Source organism: Myotis brandtii, unplaced genomic scaffold, assembly GCF_000412655.1.
Source record: "Myotis brandtii unplaced genomic scaffold, ASM41265v1 scaffold728, whole genome shotgun sequence".
In the NCBI taxonomy this organism is placed as follows: Eukaryota; Metazoa; Chordata; class Mammalia; order Chiroptera; family Vespertilionidae; genus Myotis; species Myotis brandtii.
The window spans coordinates 487,862-499,161 of NW_005370875.1; the positions used below are offsets into that span (position 1 = coordinate 487,862).

General features: G+C 38.9%; 1 protein-coding gene across 2 annotated transcripts in view; it reads left to right on the forward strand.

Moving 5' to 3' along the window:
- The first annotated feature begins 3,722 nt into the window (after nucleotides 1-3,722).
- RABEP1 (rabaptin, RAB GTPase binding effector protein 1) overlaps nucleotides 3,723-11,300 on the forward strand; it is a 108,002-nt gene continuing 100,424 nt past the window's right edge. The window contains exon 1 of one of the 2 annotated variants that reach the window (XM_014530213.1): nucleotides 3,723-3,785. In XM_014530213.1, the coding sequence (XP_014385699.1) occupies nucleotides 3,738-3,785 (48 nt within the window). In that variant the 5' untranslated portion in view covers nucleotides 3,723-3,737. The remainder of the gene's footprint in view (nucleotides 3,786-11,300) is intronic. The other variant, XM_014530214.1, reaches the window with a different exon arrangement.

Genomic DNA, 11,300 nt, shown 5'->3' on the forward strand with positions numbered 1-11,300 from the left:
GGGAGCGTGGAGAGGGAGCTGCCCTGGGACAGCCGTGGGACCCGCACGTGGGTTCTGCCCCTGGGGAGGATGGGAATCGGGAACTTGCTATATTCGTTAAGGGGGAAAAAAAAAATCTTAGATAGTGGTGGTGTGCCCTCCTCCCTCCCCCAATCTCTGCTGACCGAGCGCTTTGCACCCAGTTTTGTGATAAAACTAGTTGGGATCAGTAACTGGATTTAGTATTTTTCCTTGAGAGCCAGGGTGGTTTCATGGTTAAGTGCTTGGAGTCCAAAGGACCTGGATCCTTCGCTCACAAGTTCTGGGCAAAATTCTGAGCTGCTTTGAACGTCAGTATTGTCGCTGAATGAAAAGATGTGAATTCATGCCTTGGTATCTTATCTCTAAGGACGGCAACATGTACGTATGTAGAGCGATGGGCATTATTGTGGGGGTGTTGAGGAGAACGGCGGTGGAGAATGCGTAAGTGTCTTCTGTAGCTCTTAGTTCTCGGGAGGAAAAAGGCTCCCATCCTTAAATACTCGGAGTTGGTTGTCAGAGTCCTTCGCGACCTTCTGGCAAGTGGACTGAGCTCCGCTTCAGAGATTGACCACATCCTTGCAGGTTTTTATTACCTGGAGTTACGTTTGGGAAGAATGTGCTTTGTCTTTGACAAAGTCCTTCTGTAAGTAGCTGAGGAAGTTCTTCCAGCTAGGTAGGTGTGCTTCTATAATCGGCGTGTACCAAGCTGCTGTTGCTGCAGCTATTTTTTTGTTTTTGTTTTTGTTTTTTGTACTAAGCTTCTTGAAATGTGAGTGAAATGTTGGGATATGGTGCTGGGCACATAGTAGCCACTTAAAACTTGGCCTTTGCCTCATTCTTAAAATAACTTTTTGTGAAAACCTTACTCTGCTGCTTGCTTTTGGGGAACCTGAAACAATGTTATAATGTTATCAGATTTAAAGGCTAGCTGCTTTCTTGGAAGTATGCTATAACCCCTGTTAGCCTCTAGTTTTAGGTTTTGTTAGTTGCCCGAGGAGAGATGTCAGTATCCTCACCTGTGGTTGGATAAGGGTCTGCCTGCTGTTTTCCTTCCAGCAGAGAAAAGGGAGGCGTTTCTGTTTATCTGTCAGAGAGCAGAAACACGTGTTTTCAAGCTGCATTTTAATTCTCACCTTTTGCATTTGGTGTCAGGGAAGAAAACTGCATTTTCCACAAACTCCTCTTTGTTACTGCAGACAGGGGCAGAATACAGAGAGCTCCAATGTCTTCTGGTTCTGATCTGGAGTGGTAGGTATGCTTAGCTGGTTGCTGCCATCTCTTGAGTTGCATGGAAACAAACTCTAGGGCAGCTCAGGTGACATGACAGTCTGGAATCAAAATCCCCTGCCTCTTTCGAGATGTGAAATGGTCTTCCTTGTTAATAGGCAGACGTGACTAAGCACTTGAAATCGGCTAGGAAAATTCACTTTAGGGAATCTTGTATTCTTGCTATTCTTAGTGCAGGTTCCCTATTTTTTCAAATCCTGTGACTCAAGGATGAGATTTAGTTTGCATAGATTGCAGTATTTATATTCAATTAGTGTAGTAAATGAGCAGCCACAGCTACTGTGTACAAAAGGAGATAGAATTTGGTATATTTGAGTGCTTTGTGTCAGTATCTTCTTAGACATGTTCTTGGGGATTAGACTTAATATAGATTACTTCTTGACACTTTAGCTTTAAGCACACTAGAATTACCTAGCCCACTGATTAAAAAAAAAAAAAAAAGAATACAGAATTCTTTTAGTCAAACTGATGGTAAAAGATAACTGCTTAGTTTTTTATTTTAATTTTGCTTTGATCCCATTTTAGAAGCAGTTGTCTTTTATGTTAATATTGTTTTCTTCTTAAAATTATTCAATTACAGTTGACATACAATATTTCAGGTATACCACATAGTGATTAGACATTTATATAACTTACAAAGTAATCATCCTGGTAAGTCTAGTACAGCCGTGGGCAAACTACGGCCCGTTTGAAATGAATAAAACTAAAAAAAAAAAAGACCGTACCCTTTTATGTAATGATGTTTACTTTGAATTTATATTAGTTCACACAAACACTCCATCCATGCTTTTGTTCCGGCCCTCCGGTCCAGTTTAAGAACCCATTGTGGCCCTCGAGTCAAAAAGTTTGCCCACCCCTGGTCTAGTAGCCATGTGACACCATACGTAGTTTTGTTTATACTGGCAGTTTGTACATTTTAATCCCTTCCCCTTTGTCACCCATCTCTCTAGCCTTGAATATTTTTTGGGGGGAGGGGGGAGGGGGGATATCTTTGTTTTCATGGAGATGTGGTAGACAAGAAAGGAATCCAGCCCTGGTTGGTGTGGCTCAGCCCTCACACTGAAGGGTGGTGTGTTCCATTCCTGTTGTAGGGCAGGTATCTGGGTTGCAGGCTTGATTCCCAGCTCTGGTTACCACATTACATTGATGTTTCTCTCTCTCTCTCTCTCTCTCTCTCTCTCTCTCTCCTTCTCCTCCCCCTCTTTCCCTCTCCTTTCCTCTCTCATCCCCTCCCTCCCACTCTCTTTAAAAACTAAAGGAAAAAATATCCTCTGGTGGGGATTAACAACAACAAAAAAGAATCGATTAGTGTGTAATTGATAGGATGAAATGTAATAATTTTCTTTTTCTTCACTTTGATTTCTTATTTTTAAACTTTGTAAAAAGTATGTTTTTATTGATTTTTAGAGAGAGAGGAAGGGAAAGGGAGAAAGAGATAGAAACATCATTGATCGGCTGTCTCCTGCACACCCCCTACTGGGGATCAAGCCAGCAACTTGGGCATGTGCCCTTGATCAGAATCAAACCCGGGACCCTTCAGTCTGCAGGATGATCGATGCTCTATCCACTGATCCAAACTAGCTAGGGCAAGTTTTGTTCTTTTTTGATGTAGCATATTGCTTTACTCATTTAGAATAAAGGTAATTTTAATAGCTAAACAAATTGTAGCCAATTATTCTATTTTACTTTGAGTATTTAAAGATTATATATAATGTTACTGTCTTCAAATTTTTATATTTTAAAATCTAAGTTAAATTATATCTTAGAAGCCTTTGGTCTGATTTTACTTTATTTCTTTTTTATTTAAAAACACTTTCTTCTAAAAATCATGTATAAGAAGTATGTCTTCCATCTCTCAGAGGTAACCACTATTAAGTTTTTGTTCCTTCTGGACTTTTTTTCCTGTAGTTACACAGACATTCTACCTTTTCCTTCTGCCCTGAAATGGACATGGTTTACACCAGCAATTTTTAACCTTTTTCATCTCCTGGCACATATAAAGTAATCACTAAAATTCTGTGGCACACCACAAAATATATTTTTTGCTAATCTGACCATAACAATTGGTATAATTTTGATTCATTCACACCAGAGGGCTATTGTTGTGTTGCCTGTTGTCATTTTTTAATTTATTTGACAATCAAAGAGAAAAGAGGTCAGTACCTCTGGCGAAGTAGTATTGCATGTTTTAAAAATTATATGCCTCACCAATTGAAAATTGCTGGTTTACATACATAGATTTGCATCTTGTCTATTTTACTTCATAAATGTTAGAATTATTATATACTTATAAATGATTATGTGGCCAGGTAATGTATTATTTATTATTGTTGTTCCTATTTTATTGATGAAGAAACTGAAGCCCGGAGAAGTTAATAATTATATAGCTAGGAGTGTGGGGAGCCAGAATTCAAATCCAGGTCATCTGGATGTCAGGGTCCTCTGGTTTATTTACTAGATTATGGACTCCTTTTCAGGTCAGTGTTATAGATCTGCCTCATTCTTGTTACAGAGTATTTCATCACATGCATGTACCATGCATAGTTTATTTGCCTATTTCTCTATTGATGGACAGGTAGATTGCTGTAGATTTTTTCATTATTTTATAGGCAGTGCTGGAATAGATATACTATTACATGTTTTTCAGGTACTCTTGCTTTTACTTCTGTAAGAATACTGAATTAAAAGACAAGAGCTCTGAGTGGTTTAAACTTTAATAGCTATTGCTAGTTTACTTGCAAAAGAAGTATCAATTTACATACCTTCAACAGTATATGAGAGGGTGGATTTCCCCTACACACTTACAAGCAGTGGATAATGTCAGTTGTTTTAAATTTGTATTTTCTTTTTTTTTAAAAAATATATTTTATTGATTTTTACAGAGAGGAAGGGAGAAGGATAGAGAGTCAGAAACATGGATGAGAGAGAAACATCGATCAGCTGCCTCCTGTACACCCCCCACTGGGGATGTGCCCGCAACCAAGGTACATGCCCTTGACCGGAATTGAACCTGGGACCCTTCAGTCCGCAGGCCGACACTCCATCCACTGAGCCAAACCGATCAGGGCTAAATTTGTATTTTCTGATGGATTAAGAAATGATATTCTTCAATGAACAAATAAATGTTTCTGTGTCTAGTCTGTGGCAAGCCCTATGCTAGGCTCTTAAAGTATAGTAACAAACAAAACTAAATCCAGTCCTGGTTCCTAGGTAGTGAATCAGTTGGCCATTAATTAGGTAATGCCACAGAAATATATAAACTGTTCCACAAATACGCATATACTACTTGCCAGGCTCACTTCTAGGTATTTGGAATGCATTAGTGACAACGCAGATAATATATGACCCTGCCCTAGTGTGGGAGAAGCAGATATTAAGTAACAAACATAAGCAAATGATATGCATTGTTAAGTGATAAGTGCTATGGAAAAAAGAAATATGGAGCAAGGTAAAAGGAAGGATAGGCTGTTTTTAAATAGTGTGGTCAGAGTAGCGTTATTGACAAAATGACATTTAAGCAAAGATTTGAATGAGATAGAGGAGTTAGCTACAAGGATATCTGGAGGAGTGTTCCAGACAGATCAATTTTTGCAAATGCCTTAAGGAAGACATATATATTTGGGAATGACATGGAGTCCAGTGTGGCTGGAGTGAAGTTATAGGAATGGGGAGTGGGGTGGGGGAGTGGAATGGAGAGGAAGAGTAGCAGGATGTGAGGTGAGATAGTGGGGATGGGGTGGATCTTGTTGGGACCCCGTTGTAGCAAAAAATAAATAAATATTGGCTTTTCTCTATGGGGAACCATTGAAAAGGTTTTGAGCAGAAGAGTGATGTGATCTGACTTATGTTTCTTAAAATGCACTGGTTGCTAGATTGGCAATAAAGGAAGCATTAATCCAGGAAAAAAAATGAGGATTGGACCAAGGGTATATTACAAGAGATTATGTTCTGAAGATATGGCCAATAGGTTTTGGATTAGATTATGGGATACAAGAGAGAGGAGTCAAGGAACACTCAAAGGTTTCTGACCTGAGCAACTGGGAGAGGTACACAATACTATGAATGCCTGTAATTGAGGAGTTTGACCCACTTAGGGAGGCCGGGAAATGGTGAGGCAGTGGTCCTGGAGCTGAGAGCCAATGGATGAGCAGTAGCCCCACCCCCCTTTATTTTTTCTGGAAGAAGCAATTTGAGTAAAAGAACTCAAGAAATGTCTTTGTGACTGGGTAGAAAGAATGAGAGGGTGTGAAATATAGGTATGGGCTGGTCTGAGTGGGCTTTAGCCTTAGAGCTGTAGCGGAAGCCATTGAAGGGTTTTAAAGCAAGTAGGTGGCCCTAGCCGGTTTGGCTCAGTGGTTAGAGTGCCCCCCCCCCCCCCGCCCCCCCCAGACTGAAGGGTTGAGGGTTCAATTCCGGTCAAGAGCACGTACCTCAGTTGGTTGCAGGCTCAATCCATGGCCCTGCTTGGGGCACGTGCGGAAGGCAACCAATAATGTGTCTTTCTCACATTAATGTTTATCTCTCTGTATCTTTCCCGCTCCCACTCTCTCTAAAAAAATCAATGGAGAAAAATATCTCAGCTGAGAATTTAGGGGGAAAAAAGCAAATAGGTGACATGAAGGCTTTTTAATTTGTACTTCCCTGATAGTGATTATATGCATTTTTCTTTTGTTGTGCAGAAAGCTTTAATTTTAATGTAGATCTGATCATTTTTAAAATTTATGATTTCTGGGTTTCTGATCTTGCTTAGGAAGACCTCAAGTCCCATGTTTATATCCTTAGCCCTCATTTTTAAAAAAGGGGATATCTGTAATACTTTCAGCAATAGACATACATTTAAAAAATATATATTTTATTGATTTCAGAGAAGAAGGGAGAGGGAGAGATAGAAACATCAGTATGAGAATCATTGATTGACTGCCTCCTGCACGCCCCCTACTGGGGATGGAGCCCCCAAACCAGGCATGTGCCCTTGACTGAAATCGAACCTGGGACCTTTCAGTCCCCAGGCCAACTCTCTATCCACTGAGCCAAACCAGCTAGGGCAACATAAATTTTTTTTAAAGCCCTCACTTTCAACAATTTTATAGTTTTGTCATTTATATTATCTGGAATTTATTTATTTTACATTTAAATAGGGGGAGTTAAATATAAAGAATTATTAACTAAACAAATTACCTAAGAGAAAAAGAAAACCCTAAAGAATACAGAAATAGCAGGTATAAGGAGCAGTCACTACCAGTAGGGCTGAGGTAGACCATGCAAGGTAGCAGTAGCTACATCTTCAAGAGGCCATTCCCAGAACTGAGATCCAGACTTTTTTGGAGAGAGTGCACCTGTGGCCCTTTGAAGGGCAGAGTTCAGTTTGGCAGAACTTGCTGGAAAGCTGTTTTCTGGTTTGCTGAGGGAAGCTGCCTACATCTGGGAGTGACATAGGGATCTAGTTTTTCTTCCAAATAATCAATTTAAACACCATTTAGAAAATAATCCATGTATTTGCTTTGTTTATTATAACTTGATCAATCTCCCAACCATTAAACTTGCAGGTTCTTGATCTAAAACATAAAAGCACTGTGCTTCAAAAAAAATTTTTTTATTGAATTTATTGGGGTAACATTGGTTAATACAATTATATAGGTTTCAGGTGTACAGTTCTATAATTCATCATCTGTATATTGTGTGTTTACCACCCTAAGTCAAGTCTCCTCTCTGGTATTCACCATACTATTATCTGTATCTATGAGGGTTTTATATTTGTGGGTTTTTTGTTTTGTTTTTTTTTTTTTGCTTAATCCCTTCACCTTTTTCACCCAGCCTTCCAACACCCTTCCCCTCTAATGGCTGTCAGACTGTTTTCTGTATGAGTCTGCTTCTGTTTTGTTTGTTAGTTTATTTTTTTCATTAGATTCCACATACAAGTGAAATCATACAGTACTTGTCTTTCTCTGACTGTCTTATTTCACTTAGCAAATACTCTCCAGGTCCATCCATTAGGTACCCTAATGTGAACTGAGGTGCCTAGCTGTAGAAAATAGTTTTCCTCTACTTGAAGAGCTGTGAAGGAAGGTACCGTTGTTCTGTTTTTCTCTTTAGATACCTGAATCTCTTCCAAGTGGTAGTCTGATTTCAGTATGGATGTTTCTGGAGAGAAGGAACTCACTATCTCCTAGTTTTGAATAGTTTAATGTTTTATTTATCTTTTAATTAAGCGGAAACTTGCCTCACCAAAATTTCTACCCACTGGTTTTAGTTCTCTTCTCTAGGACCACACAGAGGAAATCTAAGGCATTCTTCTCCCTGTTGGTCTGAAGAAATTTGATGATAGCATTATGTCCTTCCTAAATATTCTTATTTTTCCTGTCATATGTTTGAATCTACTTAACATTCTTTTGATTCTCTTTGAGATAGATTCCAATTGTTAATGACTTTTGGTGGTACCTGATTTTTGCTAGGTGAATGTAACCTTTAGACAGTAGTACATGCAGAGCTATATCACTGAAAGGAATTCTAAAGACAGTTGTCTTCTTTCATTTTACAGATCAGGAAACTAGGTATTAAAGAGTGGAGCCTTGGCCAGGTGGCTTGGTTGGTTGGAGCATCATTCCATGCACAGAAGGTTGTGGTTTCAATTTCTGGTCAAGGCACATACTTAGCTTGTGGGTTTGATCCCTGATTGGGGCACGTACAGGAGACAGCTGATTGATGATCAATGTTTCTCTGTCACATCAATGTTTCTCTCCCCCTTCCTCTCTCTAAAATCAGTAAAATGTACCCCCCCCCCCAAATAAAACAAAACATATCCTCAGGTGAGGATTAAAAAAAAGAAAAGGAAGTGATGTGTTGTAGCAGAGTCAGTGCTCCTTATGGAGCATAAAGTCTAGTGGTGAATACAGACAGATTCCATGAGGAAAGGGCATTGTCTGGCTGATGATGGCATCCCCAGCACAGTGTTTACCATAGAATAAATATGAGCTATAGGTATTTTTTGAAAGAAAGAGCACAACATGCAGTTACAATAATGTGGTAAGCTCTTCCCCATTCACGATATTGACAAAATGTAGCAGAAACATTTTCAGTCATTCAGGAAGTATAGTTAACACAGGGACCCTCTATTCTACCCTCACTGCACCCTAGTTATATCAGAGAAAGTGGCATTTGAATAGAGCCTAGAGAGTTGTGTAGAATTTTTGACAGGTGGAGATGGTGCCTTGGAGAAAGGCATTAGAGGAGATCGAGAATCTTTGCATGGTGTGGATAGAGTATATGCAGTGTGAGGTGAGGTTTGTGTTCAGAGACAAGTTAGGAAAGGGGGATTAAGATTGAATGGTGGAAAGCTTTGCTGCCAGCAAAGGAGTTTGGGTTTTTCTAGATGATGTGGCTAGGTCTGTGGTTTGGTTTTAAGGCAGAAGGCTAGTTAAGGAGATTGGTTAGGCTATTACTGTGGCTCAGGGAAGAGATGATGGGATTATAATGTATGTCAACGGGAATGGAGGAAAGGAAATACAGGTAATAGATGTTAGGAATACTGTGTTGTTAAAATAGCAACTTGCTGAGCATTTGGTTTGGGGAGCAGGCAGGAGAGAAACAGGATTCTGAGAATGTAGATGCAGTTTACCAATGTAGGCAACCAGTAAAAGGGAGGATTTAGTAGTAGAAAGTGGTAAATTTGGTTTTGGTATGTTGATACGGAGTAGTGGCACAGGGATACCCAGGAGATAGCTGGAGACACAGGCCTGGAGCTCAAGGAAGAAATCAGTAGTGTAGATACACTTTGATGCTTAGAAATCACCCAGGTTGAACACTGCTCATTGCTTATGCTTCTTGCATGATAGGCCTTGTGTTTGTAATTTTACAACAAAAGTGCAGGCTATGAGGAAGGCCAGATAAAACTAACGGATTGGGTGAGGAAGAGGAAACCAATGATTAATCATAAAAATGGAGAGCTAGGAGGAAAATTAGTGTTAGAAGTCAGTATTAGGGCAAGTTTGAAGGAGGAGGGAGATGATCACCAGTACTAAATGCTACAGAGAAGTCAGATGAAAGCAAGTGGTCATTGAAATCAGCAACTAAGTGATCATCAGGACCTCTAAGAAGAGTTTCAGTAAGGAAGAAGTAAAATAGGTAGAGGCAGATGCATAGACTAAATTTTAAAATCATGGTGATACACATACGAGTGGGGCACTCACTCGAGAGAGATGATAAGAGTTGTGACAAAGTGTGTGCTTGTGTGTGTATATGTTTTAAGAATAGAGATTTAAATAATTGTAGATGCTGGAAGAATTGCCGATGGAAAGGGAGAGCTTAAAGATACCAAGATCTCAGAGGAATTGAGAGCAGGTAAGATGGATCAGGAGCTTGAGTGTCAAGAGAAGAGACAGAGATCTCATCCTTCAAAACAGAGGGAAAAAGAAAAGGATGAGTGAGAGAAAGGTAGAGAACATTCTAAGGTAGAAGAGAAACTGACTAAATATATATGTAGCTTCCATTCTCTTACTCATTTATTCAACATTTATGATTTGAGTATGAATTGTGAACAAGTCAGACAAGGAACCTGTCCTCATGGGAGGTAGTAGTTTTGAGATCTTTATTGCAGTCAGGTAGATTAGGTTGTTTATACTCACCTGGGTTCTTCATCTTAACCACAGAACACAGAAAAAAATTGGGTTATTTTCCCAGTTATCCAAAAGATGATACAGCTAATACCATTCTAGATGCATGGGAGAGAGGTTAATTCATTATATACATTGATGTAGGAGTTGAGTTAGGAATGCAGCTTTGACTGTTTTAAAATGGCTAGTCAGATATTCTTGTACCATCTATTGATTAATCCATTTTTCTCCATTGATTTTGAAATGCCACCATTTATTATATGCCAACTATCCAGTTCTGGATTGTATTTTGTTCAACTGATTTATGTATTCTAATGTCATACTACATGGTTAAAATTACTGTTTCTTTCTGCTTTCTAAGATTTTAGTATTTTAAAGACCCAGGAACTCTTCATTTTCCAGAATTTTCTTAGTTATTCTTAGGTATGTATTTATTCAGATAAAATTTGGAATGATGACATTAAGTCTGCCCACCATCCTTAACTCTTCTTCCCCCCACCTGCCCCGTGCAAAAAAAAAAAAAAAGGCCTTGCCCAGCTCGTATGGCTCAGTGGTTGAGCATTGACCTATGAACCAGGAGGTCATGCACGGTTTGATTCCCTGTCAAGGCACATGCCCAGGTTGTGGGCTCAATCCCCAGTAGGGAGCCTGCAGGAGGCAACCAATCATTGATTCTCCCTCATCATTGATGTTTCTCTCTCTCTCCCCCTCTTCCTTCCTCTCTGAAATAAATAAAAAAATATTTTTTTAAAAAGACCTTAAGAAAACACACACACAAACCCTCATTGATTGAGTTTATAAATTAGGAGAACGTATAACAAACATCTTTACCAGAAAAGTGCCTTACAGCACTTCAAATGCATTATCTTATCCTCCAAATACTTTGAGGGTGGTATTATTTCTGTTTCATAATTAAAATAAAAGTTTAATAATTTGCCCAGGATCCAGGTCCCTGTGACTATTTTCATTTCATTGAACTGCCTCTCAGGTTACTTTTAGTTAAGTAAACTCTTAAGTCATTAAAAATGGGCAAAATTAAAGCAAAACCCCAAGTTTCTTATTTGATCATGAAGTCCAAAGAAGTGTAATGAACACTGAATTAATCCATACTTACCTCATTTTAGAGTATTTCTGGTCTACAAATAAAAAAATTTGAGTATTTTAGATCTACAAATAAAACATTTTAAAGCAGTTGATAATATTGCATGTGTGGTTTTGAATTCTCCAATTTTTATTTTAATTATGGTGTGAAATTTCCTTTTGTTGTAAGTTATTTTTTGAAAAACATTGGTTTTAACTGTAGTTTATCATATGACTTTATTATAATAACTAGAGACCTGATGCACAATATTTGTGCACTGGGCAGGGGGGTGGGTCCCTCAG